Source organism: Myotis yumanensis, unplaced genomic scaffold (assembly GCF_028538775.1).
Source record: "Myotis yumanensis isolate MYYU_CA2020_CCGP unplaced genomic scaffold, mMyoYum1.0.hap1 SCAF_9, whole genome shotgun sequence".
NCBI lineage: Eukaryota > Metazoa > Chordata > Mammalia > Chiroptera > Vespertilionidae > Myotis > Myotis yumanensis.
The window spans coordinates 69,671,472-69,699,338 of record NW_027223760.1 but is presented as its reverse complement, the minus strand read 5'-3'; the positions used below and the strand labels follow the sequence as shown (position 1 = coordinate 69,699,338).

Here is a 27,867-nt window from a genome sequence, read left to right as displayed (position 1 = left end):
TTGGAATAGATTGAAACTGGAGGCACAGGTTACTATTCAGAAGCATTTGCATTATCCTGAGGGTATGATGAGGGCTGAACCAGAGCAGCAACATCAATGATGGAAAAAGTGGAGATGGAGTTGAATGCCTCAAAATGAAACTGAAACTTTTGTATTTCAGATGTGTCAACAGTATTCTAATAGAGGGAAATAAGATAATGGTGTTCCTGTATTTGCCTCTGTCTTCCTGTTAGTAAAACAGCACTCGTTAAAGTCTTGAGTCAAAGATATTGTCCAGTTAGGTAAACATTACACAACTTTTCAGACAAGAGTAAATATATAAATATTATTTCACGGACAATAATGTTTAATATTTTCACATTGAAGAAATAAACAGATATAAAAATTAACTCTTATATTTTACAGGGTTTTTGAAAGACATGAAACAAATTTATTTATACATAAAGAAAACTAAGAATTATAAATGAGCTTATTGTGATGACATTACCCATAAAGACCAGCAAATATTACTAGAATATCCTCTATGCTTTGCATATTTAAGCTCTTTATCTATTAAACGGATATGTTATTAATTCCTTGGAGCATTACTGCTTATCAGAATAATTTGATTTTTTTTTTTCCCCTCAACGATGAGTGAATCCGTTACACTTGGAATTTCTAAGAACCTAGTTTTAGTCTCTATTTTCAAAGAATGATAAAGCTCAGAAATAAAGTCTTAATTAAGATAACAAATATTGGCCATTAAAATGGAACCAAGACAAGACTCTAAAATAATATATTTGTTAATAGTAAATTCACATTTATGAACATTAGTGAATATTAGTAAATAGTTATCTTTCTTTTTAAGTAAATAGTTAAGTCAAAAGACTCTTGTAGATATCAACATGTTAAAGATTATAAAAATCTAAAATTTATTTAGTAAGTGGCATGAAATGATTTTAAAAAGGAATTTCTATGTTACAGAATTTTTTATTAGAAAAGTACCATAAAGTATGATGGAAAGTAATATTTTGACCCTTTGAAATAAGGTAGAAGGATAGCTTTTGAATATTTACATGCACTAATGAATTATATGCCAGATTTTCCTGAAATGATACCTAGTTCCCATTAAGTCAGTGCTCACTCACTATATGAGCTATTTTTTTTCAGAACTGTATTCTGTGAGGAATCCATTTTTGACCACAGAAATTTAAATTTATTTAAATTTAGTATACATATATTAATGATTGTATATGGTGAATCAAAATGCCCTTATCTGTAATAAATACATTGTATGATATTAAAATGTTCCTTTAAAAAAAAAGAGAAAGAGTAAATCAGTTACAACATTTACATTTGGTATCCTATTGGGTAGATACGCAGCCTTTGAAATAGACAATTACCGATTTTGGTCTACAGTGATACATTTTGGTCATAACCTAATTCTATTTGTATTTCTCTTTAACATTTTAATAGCATTCATAATAACTTAATTTTCATCATGTTCTCCTAAAAACTTTGTATGTTATATATTATTAAAAGGATTTTTGCTTCTTTTTGATTAAAAGTTTCTGTAAAGGGTAATACTTGAAAAGTTAACTTGTTACCTAATCATTTTCAAATAATGAGTAAAGGTGCATCTTTGTGAATATATTTTAAAATCTTGGTTACTATAGTAGAAACAGACACTAGCAATGAAAGCTTGAATTTATTTCTATGACTCACATACAACAAGTATTTCAAATTTTATTCTAGAGTATTTTTAAATACGCAGCAGAATACTACTGCTCTCTCTGAAATGATCCCTTTTTACAATGATGAAACTTAACACATTATTTTTTATAATCTTTAGAGTATGATATTTGCATTCCAGAATTAATGAATTATAAAAGATCCAGATACTTTTGATTGGTTAAAAAAATAAACATCTTTATTTGAATCCTTCTGATAGTAAAATAACCAATACACCAGTTAGGATTAAGATATATACTATTTGAACTACTGTTCTATATATATCAAAATTCATATGCTTTTTATAAATAGATTTATCTATTTATCCTATAAAACTTAGCTTTAAAGCTATTACTGCTAGGGATATAAAACAGGCCTTTAGAGCATTATAGACTATAAATAAATGCTTCATTCTTCACCCACACCAACCTCTTCTAAAGAAAGCTTACCAGTAGTCTTGCACAGTAGTGAGCAATTTTAAAAAACTATTAGGCATAGAGAGTAAAGGAAGATAATATTTATATTAGAGCAATTTTCACCATAAAACATCTAAAAAGTTAAAAACTGTGAATGAATTACCTTTAAACCATGGTCCTTATAATTAAATTAATTTTCTGAATACCACATTTTTTAATATTTTAAATGACAAATATTTTACATTTCATGGAGTACCTGAACAGCATTAATTTGCCCGGGAACTAAAATGCTATAGGGTCTTTCTGACCAAAAGTAAATGCCATAAATTGAAGAAGTTTATCTCAGAATGAGGATTAGGGTATTTACATACAAATAAATACCCAAATAACTCTTTATATCCCAAAAATAACAATATACCCTCAGATGTGTTTGTCATAGCCAAAATACAAATTATTTGTGTAAAATCTAGCCTGCTGAGTAAACAATTATTTTTTAAATATAGCAAGTAATATAATTAATGTAAAACTTTTCAATTAATAGAAATTAAGATAATTATAAATCTAATGTGTAATTCTCAATATTCCCTGGTGCTTGCAAGTGTTCTTTAGCGTAACAGCAACAAAGGACTCCTTTAAATTGCATATATTTTTAGCTTTATTTCCGATGCTGTGTAGCATAAGAACTCAGTGTTCAGAGATAAATGTGTAACCATGGAAAAGGAATACAAAAAGAAATTAATTGCCCTATTAGGTAATGAATACTCAGAGGAATGAGCATTAGTGATTTATGGCTTAAAGTGCTTGGGTCTGATCATCATTTTGGCCTTTTTGAAGGAGGACTTATAGCCACCAGGCTGTGCCTCACTCATACCAGGCCAGGTGCCCCAGAAAATCCCATTACGGACACCTCTGTATTTTTGGTGATAATATTTGCCATTTAAGTTTGCAGAAAGACATGCATCAAACCACCAGCCTGAACTGTAGAAGTGCCCACAGTTCCCAGAGGGGTATCGATCATTGTCTCTGTCTGGGGTGGTAAAAAACTTCATGTCATGGTTGTAGTGTTTACTGAAACGTAAGGCATCTCCAGCTGTGCCATTATAGTTACCAACGTGTAAACGGTATTTGAGAAACTCATTGGCCACATAAAACTCATCATACAAGGCATAGAGTTTGACACCATTAAAGTCTTCAAGATCTATTCTTAGAATCATCTCCTTACTCTTGGTCAGAAGGTGGATTTTATCATTCCCCAGCCAAAATTCTTTTCTGAGGTTTCCAAAGCCTGCTTTGTAGTCTTGCCATGTTTTGTTGAAGTTGGTGCTTCCATCGAGACGTGCCTGCAGCACTGTCCAGCCTCCCCCCATGGTCTCCATGTCACAGTAAACTTCGAAGCTACTATTTTTGGGATCCGGTGTAACTCTGTAGGTCTCACTGCTTCTCTTGCCTATAGTGTAGTATTCGGAGCAATCTTTATAGATTAGATGTTGAACTGAAGGGAAAAGAAAAGAAAGACATTGGATTTTGTTTAAAAAAACCCCACTATGCATCTGAAGAATTCTTTGTATGTACAAAAGCAGCTTGACAGCTCCATCAATGGTGATAATGGAACCTTGCTCTGCTAAACTTACTTGAAACTGTTTAGCAAATGCTTGTTAAGGCCTCAGAAAAAGAACCTGGTGTTACAAAGCAGACAACACACTCTTGGTTGGCAATAATTTTGACATCGACAACAATCAACAACAAGAAGAAGAAATAAAAATAATAGTTTTAAGAATTTAGTCATTTTTAGCGAGGGCTACCCTCAATAGGCATTCTGCCAAAGGCTTGATAACATTTTTACACTTAATCTGCACATGATCCTTATGATGTAGATACTATTGCAAATCTGCTGGTGACAGTATTTATATTCACAGAGGATCAATGGCTTGCCCAAGTTCGCAGAAGCATTAAGTGGCAGCGTCAGGACTGAGTTCTAGCTGGCTGCATAGCTTGTTCTTGTAACCACTGCATTAATTGGTCCTGAAAGTCAGATGATTCCAGCTCTCCTATTCCGCGCTTACAGAGGAACCATAGGCTTCTCTTTCCTTTCACCTAAAGGGGCTGATGGCCTCCGCTGTCAGAGAGTGTTACAGGATATGTTCCAAATGACGTGTTAAAATTCTAATGCACAGCACTGATCACACATTCACATTTATTTTACTTGCTTGACCACTAAATAAAGAAGCTCAAAAAAAAAAAAGAAGCTCAAGTTAAAAGGAAATTTTTTCAATAATATTCCAATATTCTTATTACCCAAAGAAAGTATTTAGCCAGGTTTCATATATTTGATTTCTAGAAAGAAATGACAGGTGATTATGTTCAGAATAAAAATAATAATTAGGTAGCATGGTTCTATAGGAATCCAATACAGGTATTTACTCCCAGATAATTTTTATAAAAATCTATCCCAGGTAAGTTAAGTTTAATATAGGCTGTCCCCCCCAAAAAAGTACACACACTTTGAATAATTATAATAATTTCAATGGGTTAAGTCTAAACAGAAAGAAACATCAATGAGCTATCAGCTGTTAATGTGTGTATACATTTGGGGGGGCACCCTGTATAAACTACTCTGAGGCATAATAAATCTATTCATGTGTATTTAGGATTCAAAGTATTCTGATATTTTCCTAAAACTTTTAGTTAAAAAAAAATAGACGAGAAGCTAATGTGTGCCCACGGATGTCATCTACCTCTCTGCCTTGCAATGTGTAGGGTAACTTCAGATAGGAGCTGCCTAGTGTATTGGCAACAGAGGTCCTGAAAACCCCCACCTAGCTTCACTGGCAGCTTCCCTGGGGATGGAGCAGGCATGAGGCACTCATTCCAAATGAACGTGATCCCTGCCCTAAAGCACCATATCCCTTCAACCTCACACTCGTGGTAAGTCCTAGACCTAATGCCCAGATGGCTTTCCAAAGTGTAACAAGACCATCAGCAGCTGTGGCCCCAGGAACTCAGATGCACAGCCAGGGTTTGGAGGAACCAGTGCCACAGCTGGTTCATGGGCAGAGCAGGCAGTTAGGTTTGTTATCTTTGACACACATTTATTAAAGTCAATTCAGGTCATCTGGATGGTGAGGATGGGTTCTATTGTTACACGCTTGAATTCTAGTAAAAGAGTTGGGGAAGAAACAGGAATGTGCTCCTTCCCTGAGTGGCGTTCCAAATCTCCCCTTACCATGCTTTTGTGTCACTAGGTCTCAAAGCAAAAAGCTTTACCCACACGTGAAACCATATGACTGCCTTTATTCCAGCTATTAAATCTCCCATTTTCACTAGGTATTTGGGGTTATCTACTGCAGATTACTTGCCAAGATCTTTCCAAGATCTCCTATTGCTACATGAGAAAGGAGCGGTCAGCAGACCATAGAAACTGACTTTCTATGAACAGAGTACAACCGCAAATACTGCCTTGTCTCTCTCTATGTTTTCAAGCACTTCAGTAAAGAGATAAGCTAAATGCACTAAAATGTTAAAAAATTCTACTTCGCTACAAAATTTATATGTACATTTGACATCAGCAAAGTGCTTTGAAATTGAAAGTGCTTTCTAATGGCTACAGAACTAATCATGATTTTTGTAACTACCATTTCTATGATCACACATTTGCAAAGATATTAGTATTTTCCGCACGACCTGGCTGAATAAAAGGCTTAATTTATTTAACCGGTCATTTTATTTAACTTATTTGCTCGGGTGGTTAATGTTTATAAGTATTGTCTAGCTACCTAACATCCATGAACAAATGATAAGAAAATGGTTATTATACATACCTGGGCGTGATTGTATCTGTTCTTGACTGGGACACTTTGAACACTTCCCATCCAAACTATTGACCACAAACGTCAGATTTGCCACTTTGCTGTCAACGTAATTTTCTACGTTGTTCATGTTCACAAGATTCAGCTTCTCCAGGCGACCCTGAAGCACGTCGATCTCCTTCTTCGCGTTCTTCAGGTCAGAGGACAGCTTGTTCACCTCGCTCTCCAACTCTGTAACTCTGTTGTCATCCGCCTCTCCCGGGTCCCCCGTGCCCGGTGACAACAGTCCGCTTCTGCCCGGGTCTCGGTTGTCATCCGCCTGCAGTTTGCTGTCTTGGCAACATTTCTTCAGGCTGCTTACGATTTCCTTGAGGTTCTGGACTTCTTTGAACACCTCCTCCATCCTGCCGAACTGCTTGGGGAGCTGAATCGTCAGCGGGGGCAGGTTCACCTGGTAGGGGCATTCGCCTCCCTGCTCGCATTTCCCTCTGCTCTCTAGCCTCACCGGGCAGGCGTCCTTGGCCGTTTCGTCTTTAATTTCTTCCGTGTCATTGTTTGCCGCAACCAAACAACTGTAAGCAGCCAGGACAGCCGAGCTCAGGCAGCACCAGGTGGCCAGCTTCATCTCCGCGGCGGTGCGCACCCCAGCAGGGAAGTGTGGAAGCGTGCTGGGCTGGAGCTGTTTTAACAGCCGCAGCTGCTGGCCTGACTCAGGCTTTCTGTTGTCAGAAAAGGGCGGGAGCACTTGCATCACAAGTTTCAGAAACGAGGAGTTGCCCTCAGCCAACTCAGTTTTCCAAAAACTGTTCCTTATTCCCAATCAGAAGTACGCTCATCGGGACTACTATGAGTTGGTTGGATGCACATAATTGAACAAATTTTACTTTCATCGTTTACTTGATAAAGCACAAGAAAAATCTTGTATTTCAAAAATAATGATGCTCCAAGTAAATCATTTAATTGTACCTAACTCCACTAGAAAAAAAATATTTCGAAGATACAAATTAAGTCCTAGTTATTCACACTATCTGAAGAACAGAAATATTTACAGAAACAGAAATAGTCCTTTTTCCTTTTTAGTACATGGCATTGAGGGTCCTGCATTTTCTTCATGTTGGACATGCAGGTGAAATCTTAAAATTTTTTAAAAATATAACGACGTGCACCCTTCTGACTTGTGCCATGGACTGTTTGAAAAAGGGAAGAAAACTGGTAGAGAGGAGGGGGGAAAAGCTGCTTTTTATTACTTTGACCATAACATAGTGTAGCAGAAATGACTAAAACACAGTTAAAAGTACATCATTGTCTTTCAACAAAACCAGCAGCCTCCTCCTTTGCCCCTTCCCATCTGTGAGGTTGTGTTGTCATCTCCCAGAGCTGCCCAAGTGTAAGTCTTTGAACTGTGCCTGCCTCTGCTGGGATTCTTCTGACCCCAAGCATCTTTGCCTGCCTTTCGCACTGGCAGCCCCGCTCTGTGAATCCTGCCTCTATCGTGGGCCCCATTCACCTGCTCTCTATGCCTCTTGGTGTAACACGTCAGCACTCAAGACTTTTCAGACTTCTGTTTCATATTTTTCAAACTTTTCTCCTCAGAGGCCAAGGGCAAGAAGGAGGAACAGGTTCAATTGGAGAAACCACCTCCTTTTAATTTGTTTTGCATATTGGCATCTCACACAAGATTTCTTATTTAAAACAAAGCCTTTCATTGCTTTAAAAATAATTTCAAAATGACTGATGTGGATAAAAATCCAAATTCTTTATTATATTACTTAAGGTACTCTGTAATCTATCTCATATTTATTTCTTGAATTGACTTTCCTCTGTACCCTCTTCATTCCAGCCAAACTACCCTCTTCATGTTCTCTAATTGTGTCAGGCTCACTTTACATTCCACAGCTGTATTTACTCCTGAATACTTAGGAGGCCTGGATCCCACCCCTGGATCTACCTCTTATCGGATATATAGATTATTAACTTTACTGAGCCTTAGGTCTTGTAACTGTGAAGGAGGAATTTGGCTATTTTTCCCTCGTACAGGAATGAGAGTTATAAAAACCTTTGAGTGGAGTGCTTCAGGGAAAAAAAAAAGTGTGTATAAAAGTAACATTCTTTCCAAATAAATTTGTCAAACATGTTCTACACACCCTATGCCTCATTTTTCCTCCATCCTCTTCCAGTCTTTTAAAAAATTAAGTTGTTTTCTCTTCATTTTATTCAATATGTTCAAATCAGTTTTATACAATTCTTAAACTTTCTGATTAAAAATATCTATTCAGTCTCCTAATTTTATTTCTCTTTCCTTACCCACTTTCAAGCTGTGACACTCCCCTGTTGTGAGGGGAGACATAAATGAATGATTAGATAAATTTTAAAAGAAAGAGAATGATTATAATATAGATGATATAAAAAGTCTATATAATAAAAGGCTAATATGCAAATTGTCCCCTCAACCAGGAGTTCAACCAGGAGTTCGACCAGGGGTGGGGTCAGCCGGCCAACTGCCCCGCAGCCCCTCCCCCTGGCCAGCCTGGCCTGTTTGACCCTGATCAGGGCAGGCCGGCCGGCCCCACCTTGCATGAATTTGTGCATCAGGCTTCTAGTATTTTATAAAGTAGAAGCATAAAAACAAAGTAATATTTTAAAAGAAAGAATAAGATATTATGTAATAATATTGTATAAAGTAGAAATATATTGGAATAATGTTTAGTTTAAGGTACATTATTAAATGCCCTTGACTGACTAGGGTATATATAAATCCATATAGTTAGCCAGTCAAGAACTTATTAAGGATCTTCTGTGTACTTGGACCTATGCTAGAACATATAGAAGATGTAAGCCATGGGCTCTTCCATTTGTTCATTCATTCGTTTATCCATCCATCCAGACATCATAGTAACTGAGCACCATCTACATGCAAGACTACACAGGCACTTAGCCTACTAGAGAACAAATCATACAAAAATTCCTTTCCCTTCTTAGGAAGGTGTATTGAGGATCTTGTAGTTTCTTGTGGGACAATCAAGGAAATCAGAAACACTTTTAAACATTTCTAAATCTAACAAAAGAGCAGCTTTCTGGCTCTTGTAATGGGCTTTGTTTCATGTGCTTGAATCCAGGATTTGCTTTCCTAGCACTACTGCTAATTCTTGGGCCCTGCACACCCCCACTTAACCAAGGGCAAATGGCACAATCTCACCTGAAAAGGTTGAATATGCTGTGGAACTGGCTCCTGTTCCCTCAGGACCCATAAATAATTCCCAAGTAAAGGCAGAGAACTGCTTTATTAATCAGTTTTTGTTGACACTGATAGATGATCCTCTGGGCTCTCAATTTATAAAATCACTTACTCCAGGCAGACACTAAGTGACTACCAAATGAAAGGCTCAGTCTGCCTAGTGATTTATAACCTGTGTGGCCAGGCAGTGCTGTGCTATAATTAGTGCAAGAAGCTTTCACACAAACAGTCTCACTATACCCTCCCCTCTCTACAAGTACTTGCAGATGAGAAAAACAAAACAAAAACCTCAAAGCAATCAATGACTTGCCCCTGATCTTACGGTATTTAAGATACAGAGTTGGAGCTTGAACCTGGGTCTGATTCCAAAGTTCATGTCTTTTCTCCTACGCCACATAGCCAGGCATATTGGTAGCATGTTATGGAGAGCCTGGTGCTTAATCACCGCTTAGATCAGTGGGGAACCACTGAAGGTTTCTGAGCAAAGGAATAATATAATCAGTTAGGCACTTCAGAGAAATTAATTCATCAGTGAAATACTAGATGCATTGGAAAAGGGAAAGATTAGGCAAAGAGAGCTGTCTAGAGGCCATTGAAATACGCCAAACCATTGTTTCCTAACGTGTGTTTGTCGAACATGAGTGACCACATGCGGATGAATGTTATATGAAAACGGAGTTCCAGGACAAGCACCTCTGAAAAATACCAGTCTTACGCTAATGTGTATATGGATGGCCAAGAGGAAATGATGTATGCTGCATTTTTTAAACATTACTTAACAATAGAAACCTTTTATTTCCTAGGACAATTTTTTAAGAAATGAATCTTCTGCTAGAAGCCAGCAGGAAATAGTGAGAAGTGGTAGTGTAGTGGCAGGTGAACCAATGTAGTGGCAGGAGGAGTGGTAAAGGAATTACAGACATTATTATAAAGACTGATAGAAGCCATAGGATCTGATAAGTGATGAGAAATGGAAGAAGAGGAGTGAGAGTTGAGGGAGAATTGTGAAATATGACTCTGGTTGAAGTAATGTCATGGCAATGAGAGTAGAAAGGAGCAGTAGGTTGGGGAGTATAGAATTCTTACCCTCTGTCCTTGACCTTTGCCTCCTTCCTCTTGCAGAAAACTTTCTGCATTTTCTTATGTGCAATATCCCCTGACTCCTGATAAGTCATTTAACACGAATAGATGGTGGAATTTCAAAGTAACAAGATTTGTTTCTATAAGCCTGATGATAAAATTACTTTCACCCGTCTATATTCACATTCACAGCATATTCAGATTTCTTTAATTTTTTTTCTTATACAAAGTATATTCAAAGGAGGATCTGTATTTACTGTTTTTGGATGAGATTCCAAAAGTAAAGTTTAATTGTTTACTTTAATATTCCTTAGACATCTTAATTGTTGTTCATTATAAGTTTCATGAAAATAATCTTAAACAAAATGCTGAACTTTAAACAAAAATACAACACATAGATTAAAAATTGCTTAATTTTAGTTAAAACTGGAATAGTTGTCAGTTTCTTTGACTTGTCTTACCAGTACCTCACCAAGCCCACCCAAGCCATTTCCAGTGGCTTTTCCATACAAATGGCCTCTCTTGGCTTATGCTTCAGACTTTCCTAAAATTTCTCAAACAAGCAGCATCTGACCTCTATGTACCTTGTACCACTTGTTAAGTGGCTTCAGGCCTGGCACTAGCAGCAGCCAGCATTGGTTCACAGCTTGGCCTCACTGTGGGAACCTCCAAGCCCAACACAAGTAGCAGCCTTATGCAGATCAGTTCATGCCAGGTGGCCCAGGCAGGACACAGGCAGTGTCTGACTTTGCACCTCCCTGGACAGCTTCAGACCACCAGACCACGCCCAATTACTACCCAACCACCTTCACCAGTGACATTCTCAAGGAGCGGACTCAGTGGGAACCAAAGCCCCACTGAAGCAAGTCCTGTTCCACAGGGTCAGTCCCTGCACAGCAGCTCCTCTGCTGTAGTCTCAGTTGGTCCTTGCAGCCAATTGGTATCTGGGGGCCAATCCCTCCCAGTGACATGCCAACAAAGTCAAGGCTAAAAAGGACAGTTCACACAGCCCACACAGGGACCATACCTAGGGCACTCCGCTTGGGGAACTGGGGAAGTTGTGTCACTAGGCCCTACAGGACACCTACTCATAAGGAAACAAACACAGGGAAGCAACCAAAATGATGTCCCAAATGAAAGAACACAAGAAATCTCAGAAAAAAACAAACAAACAAAAACTAAATGAAATGGAGGCAAGCAAACTACCAAATACAAAGTTCAAAACAATGGTTATACGGAAGCTCAAGGAATTTAGTCAGAACTTCAACAGCATAAAAAAAGGATATGGAAACTGTAAAAAGAACCAGTCAGAAATAAGGAATACACTAATTAAAATGAATAATACAGCCCTGACTGGTTTGGCTCAGTAGATAGAGCGTCGGCTTGTAGACTGAAAGGTTCCAGGTTCAATTCCGGTCAAGGGCATGTACCTTGGTTGCCGGCACATCCCCAGTAGAAAGTGTGCAGGAGGCAGCTGATCAATGTTCCTCTCTCATTGATGTTTCTAACTCTCTATCTCTCTCCCTTCCTCTCTGTAAAAAGTCAATAAAATATATTTTAAAAAATGAAATGAATAATACATTACAGGAAGTCAACAGTTGAGAAGAAGAAGCAGATAATCAAGTCAGCAATTTAAAAGATAAGGAAGCAGAAAACACCCAATTAGAACAGGAAAAAGAAAAAAAGAATTTTAAAAAAGGAGGATAGTATAAGGAGCTTCTGGGACAATGTCAAGAGTACCAGTATTTGTATCATGGGAATGCCAAAAAGGAGAAGAAAGAGGAAGAAATTGAAAACCTATTTGAAGAAATAATGACAGAAAACATCCCTAACTTGGTAAAGGAAATAGACATACAAGTCCAGGAAGTTCAGAGAGTCCCAAACAAGATGAACCCAAAGACACATCATAATTAAAATGCCAAAGGTTAAAGACAAAGAGAGAATCTTAAGAGAATCAAGGAAAAAGCAGTTAAGTTACCTACAAGAGAGCTTCCATAAGACTGTCAGTGGATTTCTCAAAAGTAACTTTGCAGGCTAGAAGGGATTGAATGAAATATTCAAAGAGATGAAAAGCAAGGGCCTACAATCAAGATTACTTTACCCAGCAAAGCTATTATTTAGAATTGAAGGACATATAAAGAGCTTCTCAGACAAGAAAAAACTAAAGGAGTTCATCACCACCAAATCAGTATTATAAGAAACATTAAAGAATCTTCTTTAATAATAAGAAAAAAATGTTGAAAAGTGGCAGTAAGTACATATCTATCAACAATTACTTTAAATGCAAATGTATTAGATGCTCCAATACAGAGTGACTGAATGGATTTAAAATAAAATAAAAAAGACCCTTATATATTCTGTTTACAAGAGACTCACTTCTGATGGAAAGACACAGACAGTAAAGGGAAGGAAAATGATATTTCATGAAAATGGAAACAAAGCTGAGATAGCAATGCTTATGACTGACAAAATAGACTTTAAAACAAAGGCTATAACAAGAGACAAAGAAGGACCCAAAAATTCCACTTCTGGGTATTTATTCAAAGAAACCCAAAACACTAAATTGAAAAGAAATAGGCACCCCTATGTTCATTGCAGCATTATTTACAATAGCCAAGGTATGGAAGTAACCTAAGTGCCCACCAATAGATAAATGGATAAAGAAATGATGCATATATGCAATAGAGCAGTGATGGTGAACCTTTTGAGCTCGGCATGTCAGCATTTTGAAAAACCCTAACTTAACTCTGGTGCCATGTCACATATAGAAATTTTTTGATATTTGCAACCATAGTAAAACAAAGACTTATATTTTTGATATTTATTTTATATATTTAAATGCCACTTAACAAAGAAAAATCAACCAAAAAAATGAGTTCGCGTGTCACCTCTGACATGCGTGTCATAGGTTCGCCATCACTGCAATAGAGTATGATTCAGCCATAAAAAGAATGAAATCTTGCCATCTGAAACAACATGAATGGACCTAGAAGGTATTATGCTAAGTGAAATAAGTGAGACAGAGAAAGACAAATGCCAGATGATTTCACTTATATGTGGAATCTAAAAACAAAAAACAAGCAGTACAGAAACAGACTCATAAAGGATGTCCCAAAATTCACGCAAGATTTGAATTTTACGCCATTTGTTCTGTAAAGTGCTCGCTAACTCGACATGATAATCCAGTTTTTTGTGCCTAAATTGCAAGATATGGATGTGGACGACATGTGGTTTCAACAAGACGGTGCCACATGCCATACAGCCAGAGAAACAATTCAATTACTGCATGAGTCATTTCCTGGTCATGTAATTTCCCGTTTTGGTGATCAGAATTGGCCGCCCAGATCATGCGATTTAACGCTGTTGGACTGTTTTCTTTGGGGTTTTTTGAAGTCTAAGGTTTATGCCAACAAGCTCACAACCACCCACTCCTTGAAGGAGGAAATTGAGTGCTGTATCAACGAAATTCAGCCACATTTATGCAAAATGGTCATGGAAAATTTCAACAAAAGAGTGCATATGTGCCAGCAAAGCTGTGGAGGCCATTTACCCGATATGCTATTCCATACATAACCCTATACTGTATACTTTATGAATCATAATTTACATTTTTTAATTATAAACCTGTGTTTTATATCAAAATTACTTCTTGCGTGAATTTTGGGACACCCTTTAAATTCCCCAGATTCATATGCTTTTAAGTTGCTAAAAAGCAACTTCTTCTTCCTCCTTACCCTCACTGCTTCACACTGCAGAAGCAAAGATATAAAAAGGAGGGGGAAATGGGGATAATAGCAACTGTTAAATAAAGTTTTCATATACAAGGTGGAGCAAAGTAGGTTTATGGTTGTGATATGCGAAGCAGAGAATATTAATTGTATTATTTATTAATTACTGTATTGTTTTCCATACAAACAACTGTAAACTTTTGCCCACCCTGTATTTACCTCATGTATTCTAAAATTTTCAGTGTTACAGTTATATCTTTATTCTGTGCATTCTGTAGAATCTATTGAATTGATAAACCCTACACTCATTAAATTTTAGATCGAGGGAAGTTACACATGTCATTTTTATGAAATAAGATTTATTTTAAAGAGTTCCTTTCATTATAAACACTTCCTTTTTTTGCTTTGTAAGTGGGAGATTTTGGAGTGATGGTAGTTAGAAAGGTGGGTTAAGAGGCTAAGAAATAAAACTAATAAAGGAGAGAAACAGGAAGCTTTCATCTCTGCCTAGGCAGCATATATCCAACACAGCAGTGGTGGTTTATAGACGACTTCTGTGGTCTAAGTTGGAAAAAAAATACACACACAAAAAACCTCTAAAAGTTGCCATTTCAGAGTTAGCAAAAGGAGAGGCTAATGCCATGGCAAACTGGGAGGGAAGGAGGGGTTCAGAAAAGGCCTTGGTGTGCATACTGAACCCCCTCTAAGGCCAAAGACATTGCCTCTGCCCACGGCTGGATCTGGCTTGAAACATGTTGCTCTGCAACTTAACCCTCCACTAAGTGAGGGATATGTCTGTTTTTTCACCCTTGCGATTCCCAGGGGTAGGTACAGAGCATGGTTCAATAAATGCAAAATAAGTATTCACTGAATGAATGAATACCTAAAACGAGGTAGATCTTTATAATCTTCCCTTGGAATTAATTAATTAAAGGACAGTCTATATACTTACGTTTACATTTTAATGATTTGCTTTGCTATTATATGGCTTCTAATTAATAATATTTAGAGTCATGAACACCTGAAAAGGATCTTAAAGACCTCTAATCTGACCTTCTCATATAATAGATGAGAAAACGAAGGCCTAGTTAAATGGCAAGATAGTGGAAGATTCCTCATGGAAAACATGGGTTCCATGACTACCATCCTAAGGCTCTTTTTGAGATGATCACAGTAATGAATGGAAATGTATTTTAAATTTATGTTCATATGTAACTATGCAGCTTGTGTGTCTATTTTGTCATCTTTTTCTGCAGCAGCAATTGTTGAAGCTAAACTTTGTGTCACTTGTAATTAAAAACACCTGCCATGCCATTTGTACCTATAAACATGATCAAAAATAATTTTGTGTTAAATACATAAGCCCAGGAAAGCTGTGATAAATAATCATAAATACTTTAAAATAAGGACCAAGCAACTTAACATCTGTTGATAATGATCATGAAGTGGTTTCTTCTGCCCTGAAGTTTTCACTGAAAAGAACAGGAAATTACTCAAATCATAGATATTATCAAACTAAAAGCAGAAAAATAAATAAACAAAATAATATTATTCTTTAGAATGCTATACTTAAATCATGTAGAAAGATTTCCTTAAAAGAACCTGGATGATGACCTATCAGTGTATTTCAATGTTTGCTATTAACACTAACATTTACCCCTTTCATAAATTTTCTTTAGTTACCAACACAATGGAAATCACCTTTAAATTAACGTTTATTGAGAGTTCACATGCTGACATATATATTTCATAAGATAAACTCAAGTCTTTAAAAAATGTGTTTCAAAGAGAGCAAGGACAGGCATTTAAAAGACATGCATTCGGCATAAAATTATTCAATTAGCATGGAGTTAGTTGAATATTTTTTACTTTTCCATAAAAATTTAAGATGCACACTATTCTTATGAAGTGAAATATTAAAATAAATTCTTAAGCTATATAATTTATATGTATATCATTACAGCATATACATATTATATAACATAAAATGTATATAAATGTAATATGTTATATAAAATATAAATTCATATTTATATATTAAAGAATTCAAAGCTATGGATTTTGTAATAATATAGAGTTGATCCTCATTATTTATGACTTCTGTATTTATCAATTCATCTACTCATTAAAATTTGTTTGCAATCCCAAGATAATACTTGTGGGCTTTTGAGATAATTTGTAGACATGTGTAGGGTGGTTGAAAATTGGGTAGCCCAGTGCATATTTCCAGCTAAGCTCAAAAAAGGCAACACTCTGCTGTCTTATTTTAGCTCTCATACTGTAAAGCAGTATCCTTGTTGTGGTCTAAGTATTACATTTTTTCATTTTTGTGCTTTTTGTTGGTGATTTTACTGTTTAAAATGGCTCCTGAGCTTAGCAATAAAGTGCTGCCTAGTGTTGATAAGTACAAGAAGGTTGTAATGTGCCTTATGGAGAAAACACATATTAGATAAGCTTCCTTTTCCTTCAGGCATGAGTTATAGTTCTGTTGGTTATGAGTTCCATGTTAATAAACCAAAAATAGCCCTGGCAGATGTCGTTCAGTGTTTAGAGCATTGGCCTGTGTAATGAAGGGTCATGGGTTTGATTCCTGGTCAAGGGTATGTACCTGGGTTGCAGGTTCACTCCCCAGCCTCAGTCTGGGTGCCTGCAGGAGACAACCAATCGATGTGTCTCTCTTACATTGATGCTTCTATCTCTCTCGCTCTCTCCTCTCCCCCACCCTCTTTCCCTCCTTTCCATTCTCTCTCAATGGAAAAAATACCCTTGGGTGAGGATTAACAAAAACCAAACCAAAACAAAAAATCAACAATATATTATTTTTACCCTTTTTTATTTTTAAATAACATTTGACATATCCTATATAATAAAAGGATAGTACGCAAATTGACCCTAACAGCGGAACGACCGGGAACGACCGGTCACTATGACGTGCACTGACCACCAGGGGGCAGGTACTCAATGCAGGAGCTGCCCCCTGGTGGTCAGTGTGCTTCCACAGGGGGAGCGCTGCTCAGCCAGAATCCAGCTCATGGCTGGCCAGTGCAGTGGCGGTGGTGGGGAGTGGGCCTAACCTGACAGTTGGATATCCCCCAAGGGTTTGCAGGCTGCCAGAAGGATATCTGACTGCCAGCTTAGGCCTGATCCCCCAGGAGGTGGGCCTAACCTGGCAGGAGGACATCCCCCAAGGGCTCCTGAACTGCAAGAGGGCGCAGGCCAGGCTGAGGGACCCCTGAGTGCATGAATTTTTGTGCACTGGGCCTCTAGTAATAATATATTAGTTTCAGGTGTATAACTGTGTGATTAGACATTTATATAACTTACAAAGTGATCACTCCAGTAAATCTGGTACCCATCTGATACCATATATATTTATTACAGTACTATTGACTATATTCCCCATGCTCTGCTTTATATCTCCCTGACTATTCTGTAACTACTAATTTGTACTTCTGAATCCCATCACCTTTTTCGCCTATCCCCCAAACCCCTCTCCCATCTGGCAATTGTCAAAATGTTCTCTGCATCTATATGAAAACTTTTTTTTAACAGTTGCTGTTACCCCGTTTCCCCCTCCTTTTTATATCTTTGCTCTGCAGTGTGAAGCAGTGAGGAAGGAAGAAGAAGTTGCTTTTTAGCAACTTAAAAGCATATGGATCTGGGGAATTTACTTTCTCTTTTCTATGGCACGAGAGGAGGAGTCTGGCCTGACTTGGAGAATCTAGGCCACATTTAAGTTGCTCTTCCTCACCTCTCCACAAATAGCCAACATCTGTTGCTTACTATGTGGCCCATCTTCTCTAATCTTTCTAAATTCCCACCCAAACACAGAAGACAGGAATATAGTGTAGAGGAATGAAAGGGAGCCCAGAGAGATGAAAGTGGTGGGGTAAAGATGACAAAGAAACAGAGAAAAGAGACTTGGGGGAAAAGGAGGGAGAGACATTGAATCATGGTAGGAACTGCACCACCAGCCCCTATTTAACGAAGACATTAAGTCCATGCGTAAAGCTAATTTTATAGGATTTTTGTGTCCCAGAGTGGACATGGAAAGAATAAAGTTAGAGTACATTATTAGGGCATCAAAGATAAACGCCTTCTCCATCATTTTGACAATGGCCAGTCATATTTCAGATTACATTCTTATATTGCCCATCAATAAAGTGAAATACCTTTTTAGGACATACAAGTTCCTAACAGCTTAACTTTCTAAACAGTGTGAGTTTTTAGCCAACATGCCCAATTTCCAAAAGTTTGAAGGAGTTTTGCTGTGTAACTATTTGCTTTCTTAACAATTTGTTGTAAATATTTTTTAGTTTCTCATATTTTAAAACACCAGTACTACAACATGTAGCAAAATAACATTGTCAGTTGGAAGTTGACTATACTAGATATATATTCCAGTAATTAATATAACATATTTGGAACAAAGAGAATTTAGAGTTTACTAAAACAATTTTAATGCTAAATAGTGATTTCAAGCTTATCCTTCATGGTGGCATAAAACCTCAGGAAATGACGTTCCATGTTATCGAGACCAGTCCCTTCATTTTACAGCTGAGTAAACAGATCTGAGGAAAGCCTAGAAGACCTGTCCAAGCCTGACCAAGTTTGCTCAGATTCCAAAGTTCCAGCCCATCGATTCTAGACTGACCTCTATGGTACTCTTAATTTGTCACTGACTATAGAAAACATGGCACAAAAGTACAGTTTACACACATTAAAACTTTTCTAGCACAATGTGCCTGGGATTTTAGAAATCAATACAATTTCTTCAGGTCTTTCAAAATAATTGGGAGTTCCCTCATACTATTCACATACCTCGCTGTACATGAAAATGATTCAGACAATTTCTCCAATACATGCTAATATGTCTCTAAATTTCTTTTATTTGCCTTTTGATATTTATGCTTATATGAGCTGTCTGGCTTAGAGTATAAATTCTTAGAATAATAATTTTAAAAAAAAATCCTGTGCCCTACCTTGCCCGGAGCTGCATTCTGGAAAGTCTATGACTTTTCTCTGAAATATTTTCTCTGAAAAAAAAAATATTTTCTAATACAAATAAAATTCCTGCTCATTGTTAAAAAAAGATTAGAAATGCATATGATAACTGTAATCCTACTACTTTTTTATTGTTGTTAAATATCAATAAGGTTGCCATTTTAACCATTTTTAAGTAAACAGTTCAGTGGCATTAAGTACATTCACATTGCTATGCAACCATCAATGCAATTTATCTCCAGTACTCTATTATCAGCCTGTAATTAAAGTCTGCAGCCATTAAACATGAATTTCCCATGTCCCATCTCCTGGTAACCACTGCTCTACTTTTTGTCTCTATGGATTTGATTATTCTAGGTACCTTGGATGAGTGAAATCATACAATATTCGTCCTTTACTTTTATAAAGGCTTAATCTGAGTCACATTGAAATATGTGTGTATATGGTAGAGTGGGAGGCAAGACCACTTTCTAAATATGGTAGAGTGAGAGGCAAGACCACTTTCTAAATAGTGCCATATAGTTTCATTTGGAGGCACATAATACTGGTTTTCTCCCTTTTGTTGAGGTCACCAGCCATTGATGATCCTTGTCTGGATCCATTCATTAGGGATTGAAAAATGATAATTTTGTAATATTATCATTTCTTCTTCATTTATTAATTAGAATTCTCCTAAAAAGAGAAACTTCCTTTCACCAATTATTTGGCTACCCTGAGGTAGAATTCGTGCAAGAGAGTCATGACAAATACTTGATTTATTCCCTTGATATACCAGTTTTCAAAATGTTTAATTGATACTATTCTCCAAAAGTGAGATGTTTATTTCTTTTTATTATGAACTCATACATCTTAACAAAAGGAAGATAAACAATCCAATTAAAAAATGGGCAAAGGACTTAAATAGACACTTTTTGAAAGTGGACATACAGAAGGCCAAGAGACATATGAAAACATGCTCAAAGTCACTAATCATCTGAGAGATGCAAATCAAAACAACAATGAGATACTATATCATACCTGTCAGAATGGCTATCATCAACAAATCAACAAATGACAAGTGCTGGAGAGGATGCAGAGAAAAAGGAACCCTCGTACACTGCTAGTGGGAATGCAGACTGGTGCAACCACTATGGAAAACAGTATGGAGTTTCCTCAAAAAATTAAAAATGGAACTCCCATTTGACCCAGTGATCCCACTTCTAGCAATATATCCCAAGAAACCAGAAACACCCATCAGAAAGGACATCTGCACCTCTATGTTCGTAGCAGCACAATTTACAATAGCTAAGATTTGGAAATAACCTAAGTACCCAGCAGCAGATGAGTGGATTAGAAAACAGTGGTACATCTACACAATGGAATACTATGCTGCTGTAAAAAAGAAAGAACTCTTGCCATTCGCAACAGCATGGCTGGACCTGGAGAGCATGATGCTAAGCAAAATAAGCCAGTCAGAGAAGGATAAGTATCACATGATCTCACTCATAATGAACAACATAATCTGATGAAGAAAAACAGATCCAGAGACAGAGAAGCATTGAGCAGACCGTCAAACTTCAGAGGCAAGGCTGGGGATTTGGGGGGTGTTAAGAGATCAACCAAAGGACTTGTATGCATGCATCAAAGCATAACCAATGGACACAGGGGTGTGAGGGCATGTGCCCGGGGAGGTGGTGGGGTGTCCAGGGAGAGGTCAGTGGAGGAAAAAGGGGACATATGTAATACTATATGTAAGACTTTAAACAATAAAGAATTTTTAAAAACAGAAATATTGGGAATAAATATTGGGGGAAAAATGAGAAACAGAATAGGATTATAGTCAAATTCCTACAAAGCCTCTCCCCAGCTTTGTGACCTTGCTCAAGTTACTCAACAGTTTTTTGTTTTGTTTTAAATTTTGTATTGTAATGCTTATTTCATAGGGTTATTTTGAGAACTAAATAACAACATCCAAAAGTACTTAACATAATAAATATCAATCACTCAATGAATAAATAAACGTTAATCGTTACTTTCAATAAGATATAAGAGAAGAATTATTAATTTGTACTTTTCATGTATCTGTTTGATAAATGTGTATTGAACAACTTTATTTCATGAATTATTTAGTAAATATTTATTGAATGACTTATTTGCTCAACACTCTCATGTACTCTTCCTTTCACTTACTCAACAAGTACTTAGGAGTGGCACATGGGCTAGACTTTGGCAATGTAATAATGGGAAAGATGGACATGGTCCCCACTTTAATAAAACTTCCAGTCTTCCATCTTACCAGAAGTCATAAATTATGCTATTTTTGAATAAGTTATTTTTATATCGACAACGCCCCTCTTAGAATCTCTAGTGTGCTAGTGATTGATTTGCCTGGAAATGATTTACTTATTGGACTATATTACTGGATGTTCACTTCCTGTTTAGCTCAAACCACTACTAAAATGATAACTGCTGGGGTAAGTTATTCAGAATTTATCTGCACTTCCCTTACAAATTACAAATTTGCTTTTTTTGTGAGAGCTCATAAAGTACAGAGCCAAAGGGAACATTAGTTCCCAGGAAAGAAAAAGTTCTTTATGTTAACGGAATGTTTCCTGTTTTTAAGCCCCAACAAAATTTAGCTGACTGACACATTTTTTTCAGTGTCTTCATAGTCTTTTCAGGTTACATTTTGTTTCATGGTGGGTTTTTTTTAATTGAAAATACATTTGAATACCCAAGTAACAAAATATTGCAATTTAAATAACTTTTAAATATTTCAGTTAATCAAAAAAGTATCAGACTCTTGATCTTTTCATAAAATTATTTGGTCTTTTCATAAAATTATCAGAAGCTAAAGTGTAAAAACAGTAAGAAAATCTCAGAAACTTTAAAACATTAAGGGTGCAGTCATACACCCTTATGCGAAGGAAGGTACAGAAATAGGCAAGGGACAGATACAACACTGAAGAATATGACATTCCAAACGTCTGTGCAAGAATTTTCTAAGTGGAGCCATTCTCTCAATCAATTGAATATTTTCTACCTTTAAATATACACGTTATATATCATGGTCCCAATCTCAAATGCCTACAAGGTCCATAAAAATAACATAAATGATGCCAAAACCGGTTTGGCTCAGTGGATAGAGCGTCAGCCTGCGGACTGAAGGGTCCCGGGTTCGATTCCGGTCAAGGGCATGTACTTGGGTAGCGGGCACATCCCCAGTGGGAGCTGTGCAGGAGGCAGCTGATCGATGTTTCTCTCTCATCGATGTTTCTGACTCTCTATTTCTCTCCCTTCCTCTCTGTAAAAAATCAATAAAAATATATTTTTTAAAAAAATAACATAAATGAGAGAAACAGCCTAGGTGTTATGTTAGTTCATGGCATTTACACTGAATGGGTGGGGTAGACGATGCTCCTTTGAAAAGAGGCAGCCCTTTTAAAGTACCTCTAAAGTCAGTCTCAGCTAAATGCCAATTAATTGCTGTAAAGTTAGAATGTGAATCCAGTGTTATCAAATCTAATAATTTTTTTCAAGAGAGGCTGACAAGTCAGATTTTTTTATGGCAAATACACCAATTTTTAATTGTGCATACTAAAAATATCTGCAGAATGGCTGCTAGTTTATAGTCTCTGGCATGAAATACACTCTTATAGCATGGATTAAAGTCTATCTTAGATATTTTAAGAGCTGTAGGTAGTATCTTTCCTCCTTTTTCTGATATAGAAATCTGTAGAAATAGTTACATATCCGTAAACTGTTACAACCTATTATGAATAACTGGAAATGTGGCGTTTCCATGAAATTAGGCTATTTATTTATGTTTGCCAGAAAGCACATTAAAATATTTTGTAATAGTTAACTTAGTGAACCAGAAACAGCTGTGTTTGGTTAAATGTTTGTTAGAATCTATTTTTAAGCCTTTTAAAATTTTTATTTTAACTTGGCTTGAGTATCAACGTTGGTATCAAGTGAAAAAAAAGTTAAAATTATACTTAGTCGATATTATATAGTTTTCTCCGCTTTCTCAAAAACTAAGACAAGCTAAAGAACTACGTCTCTAAATATCATAAAAACCAGATTTCTTGGAAAATTGTTAATTTCTGAATATTCCACCCTTTTCTGAGGAAATTCCAGAATAAGCTGTTATATAATTGCCATGGGTAATAGCCCTCCATCTGTTACCATTCATTATGATAATCAAGAAATTTATAAGGTGAGTAATTGGTTCATATTAGTTCATAAACTAAAAGATTCTTAGGATCTAATTTTAGGTTTAAATGTAACACTTTATAATACACATTTAGTTATTTAAAAATTCTATTATCTTGCCCTTTGAAGAGTTTTTGTTAGAATTCAAATATATAGGTATTGGATTTTCTGATTTATTAATGGATTTGAATCTCTGAATCTTAAATTTGGCCCACCCACCTTTAGTAGCTGTTTATGTTGTGTAACTATAGGCTGAGTTAAGTGTCCTTGGAAGTAGGTCATGTTAAGTACCTTCCCGGGGTGGCAAGCTCTCAAGAGAAAATGTTTGATACGTTTTCCATTCAGAGGCTTTTTATAGTCCATTCCAACCTGTATAGGGAACATGTATTCCACATACAACAAACCAATTCACAAATCTCCCACAATCAGCGTCAGGTTTATGTCCTCCTAAGTTCACATATGTGTGCACTTGTGCGCACACACACACACACACACACCCTTCAGGTTGCAGGTGTTCCTTCTAGACTGATTTCTTTATATTCTTTATATTGTTGCAGCAATGTCCTTAATGATCATTTTGGCCCAATTCACATGTGCATGAGGAAATGGAAAGCCATACTTTGAGATTGCCTTCTGTGATATGCTCAACCCTTCATGCCACACCCCACTTTGCTAGACATTGATAGATTCTTCAGACATGTGCTAAGCACCTGCTGTATGCCATGTACTAGGAAAGCTTCTTGGGACACTAGAATGAGCCCTGCCTTCAGAGAGCTTCTTATATGGAGGACAGATGTGTGAGCATGATTTCAACACAATTGAGGAATGGGTGACATATTCCTCATTCGTTATATATTTGGAGTACCTTAATGTCATGCAGTCTTCTAGATACTTAGGATACATCAAGTGAACAAGAGAGTCAAAGATATTCTGCCCTAACGGAAACATCTGAAGAAAGGTATATGCCAGGATTATGAGGATTCGCCTTTATTTTCATGGTTAATAATTTTAGTTAACAAAATGGAATGGCTTCTACGCACTAGCAATAAACAATCCAAGAATGAAATTGCCCAAAAAAATTAATTTATAATAGAATAAAAAAGAATAAACTACTTAGAAATAAACTTAATAAAAATTAAACGGCTTGTCTAAATATGCTGCCAGGATTTTAAAAAAAAAACCCTTACCAGCAAATTAGCAAGAATGGAACTCACACATCCCCATAAGCTGCTCCCCAGTTTCCATTTTATGGTATCAGTGGGGAAGTCCAAGCTGAAGCTTTGAGTTTTTGTTCTTTTTTAAAGAACACTTCTGTGATTCGCAGTAAAAGGCTTCATTGTCCATCACGATCTGCCTGCTACAAGGGGAAGTGGAGGGTAGTGCTGCCGCACCACACTGCTGGGCAGCATAGCTTCCCGGACGCTTCTATGCTAAATAAACAGTTACTCATGAATACTGGAAATAGTATTGTGGGCAGAAGCATCCTCAAAACAGGAAGGTGGGCACCAGAGGCCCCAAGGTTCTTTGTTGTGGGTAGTAGCTATGTCCCTTTCCTGAAACCTCAGAGCTTAGAGTTGGGAGACACTGGCTGACAGCCGGATAAGAGGGCCGGTTCCCTCAGCACACAGGAGGAGGTCTGAAAGGTGGGGACTCACACATACTCAGCACATAGAAAGCAGCCTGTCCCAGGAATCCAGCCCTCTGCTCTCTGGGGTCAGCCAGAGACAGACCCGTATGACAGGGTCAGGGCAGGACAGTGAGGTACACAATTTGCCAGCTGTGGACATCTTCAGACGTTAGTAATCCTTGTGCGGGAGATGCTCTGGTCTCTAAGGGTCCCAGCTCCATTCAGGTTTCTCACTGCCTGAACCCTCTCCAGCACTTTAAAGGTGCCCTAGGGGTGGGACTTCTGCATGTGAAGGACTGACAGAGTCAACCGGCAGCACAATTTTTCTGGGAATCCTGCCCCCACCCCTATTCTTCTGGTTCCTGTCTTGTGACTTTAGTGAATCACTGGTTTTAACCTGGCTCTGTTTCCTGACTCTGATCATCTCCTGACGCTTATTTCAACAGCCCTCGTGGCTTTGGTCTGGTGAGGTTCACCCTTTGAAGTTCTTGAAGAGGCAACTGGGTTTCCATCTGGCTTGTTCACTGCCTTCCAGGCTTACAGCTACCAACACTCCCCAGGATCTTTTTATTTTATTTTTTTTATTCCTTAAAGTATTACACAGGGTATTACATATGTGTCCTTTTTTTTCTTCCCCGCCCTTGACAATCCCCTGGCCCCCCCTGCCCCCCCAGTGTCTTGTGTCCATTGGTTATGCTTCTTGCATGCATACAAGTCCTTCGGTTGATCTCTTACCCCCCCCCCCCCACCCACCCCTCCCAGGATCTTTGGAAGTAGGGGGAAAATAATGTTAAACGGGGTTAATAATTGTTAAAGTTTCAAGCAATTGCACTTTTACTGGGACAAATATGAATTTTTAAAGCAATACCACTCATTAGCATATATGTGCTTAGACATGCTTTTTGCCTAGTTGGCTGTACATGTTATCTTAAAATTATTGACTTAACTTCGAAGTTTTACATAGAGCTAAGCACCTGCATTACTCATCCACAATGTCCATTACATCTGATACCCCCCCTCTTGGGAGGCCCTGTTGTCACTTGCGACCTCCTGGTCACATTCCTGTGGTGGGCCACCAAAGGAGGAACAGGCAGCTGTGAGACAACAGCCCCGGATCTCTGCCAACCACACAGAAGGGAGAGGAGAAGCTGTGGGTGAGGAGCCAGTTTTGTGTGGCAGATTCTCTGCTCTTTCAAGTCGATGTTTAGGCCGTTACTTTTCACTATTCCTCCTTTTCCATTGCCTTCTCAGACAGGTAAATTAGAATGGAAGTGAATGAGTAAATAAGACTTCTCCCAACTAGATCACTGGCTTTTATTTAAGTTTAAATAAAAAACAGTTTAAGATGGCCATGAGACATATGAAAAGATGCTCAGCGTCACTATTCATCAGAGAAATGCAAATTAAACCGCAATGAGATATCACTTCACACCTGTCAGAATGGCTCTCATCAATAAATCAACAACAAATGCTGGTGAGGATGTGGAGAAACGGGAACCCTCAGGCACTGTTGGTGGGAATGCAGGTTGGTGCAGCCACTGTGGAAAGCAGTATGGAGTTTCCTCAAAAAATTAAAAATGGAACTTCCTTATGACCCAGCAATTCCACTTCTGGGAATATATCCTAAGAATCCTGAAACACCAAATTGAAAGAATATGTGCACCCCTATGTTCATTGCAGTGTTATTTACAATAGCCAAGATTGGGAAGCAGCTCAAGTGCTCATCAGTAGATGAATGGATAAAAAAGCAATGGTACATTTACACAATGGAATACTACTCATCTGTATAAAAAAAAAAAGGAAATCTTACCTTTGCAATAGCCTGGATGGACCTGGGGAGTATTATGCTAAGTGAAATAAACCATTCACAGAAAGACACATACCATATGATTTCACTTATATGTGAAATATAATAAACAAACTAACAAAAGAAACAGACGTATAGATACAGAGAACAAAATGACAGCTGTCAGAGGGGAGAGGGTTGTGGGGCTGGCTGAAAAAGGTGATTAAGCAAAAAATAACCTCATAGATACAGACAGTAGGATACAGAGGTAGAAGAGGGTAAAGGGGGGATAAATGATAATGGAAGGAGTCTTGACTTGGGGTGGTGAACACACAATACAATATACAGATGATAGATTGTAGAATTGTACACCTGAAATCTATATAATTTTATTGACCAAGGTCACCCCAATAAATTCCAGAGATCTGCAGAAGAGTACTGATCAGTGCACACTTTCTGGATACTGCTGAGGCTGGCAAAAGAACTCCCATAAAGGAGGTGTGGGACAATCCACAGGGCCAAGAATAGTTCATGTTCCCACCAACCAGAATAGAAAGACCTCTTAATACATGGACTCTGAATAGAAGGGTATTGACTCAGTAGTGGGGCCAAATTAGCCCTAGACAACAGATAATATATTTAAAAGAAGAGTTTATATTTGAGAGCACTGGTGGATGAGTTAAAAGCAAGTTATGAAAAGAACCAAACCATTTCCAACAGTTTAAGTTAACAGTATTTTAACTGAGACTCATTGAACCTAAAAATATTTAAGGGAATGCCCAAAATTTTTTGTCTCCCAACAATGTAAAATTCACAATGTCTGGCAGTCAATCAAAAATTACTAGGCATGCAAAGAAGCAGAAACATATGACATATAATGAGGAGAAAAGGCAATTAATAGAGTATGCACAAATGGAATTAGTATACAAGCTATTACACATATTTTGAATGTTGGAAAAAGGGTGGAGGAAAGCATGAGCATAGTGAGAGAAGTGGAAGTTATAAAAAGACCCAGATCAAATTTCTAAAGATGAAAAGTAAAGTAGATGAAACAAAAAATTTACTGGATGGGATTAACAGCAGATCAGATACTAAAGAAAAAGAGATTAGTGGGCTTTATGATATAACTATAGAAACTATTCAAAATGAAACAAAGAAAAAAGAGTAGAAGATAAAAATGAACAGAACATCAGTGTTCTGTGAACATCATGCAGCCAAACATATGAGCAATCAGAATCACAGAAGGAGAGGAGAGGGAGACAGAAAAAATATTTAAAGAAA

General features: G+C 37.3%; 2 protein-coding genes across 7 annotated transcripts in view; one reads left to right on the top strand and one right to left on the bottom strand.

The window, feature by feature from the left end:
• CCDC146 (coiled-coil domain containing 146) overlaps positions 1-27,867 on the top strand; it is a 113,790-nt gene that overhangs the window by 37,394 nt on the left and 48,529 nt on the right. The window lies entirely within an intron of this gene.
• On the bottom strand, positions 2,213-6,592 carry FGL2 (fibrinogen like 2). The gene is made up of 2 exons (XM_070424574.1): positions 5,945-6,592; positions 2,213-3,618 (listed from the first exon to the last, which is right to left on the bottom strand). Exons 1-2 carry the CDS (start codon positions 6,555-6,557, stop codon positions 2,912-2,914), a joined length of 1,320 nt encoding a protein of 439 aa, XP_070280675.1. The 5' UTR covers positions 6,558-6,592; the 3' UTR covers positions 2,213-2,911.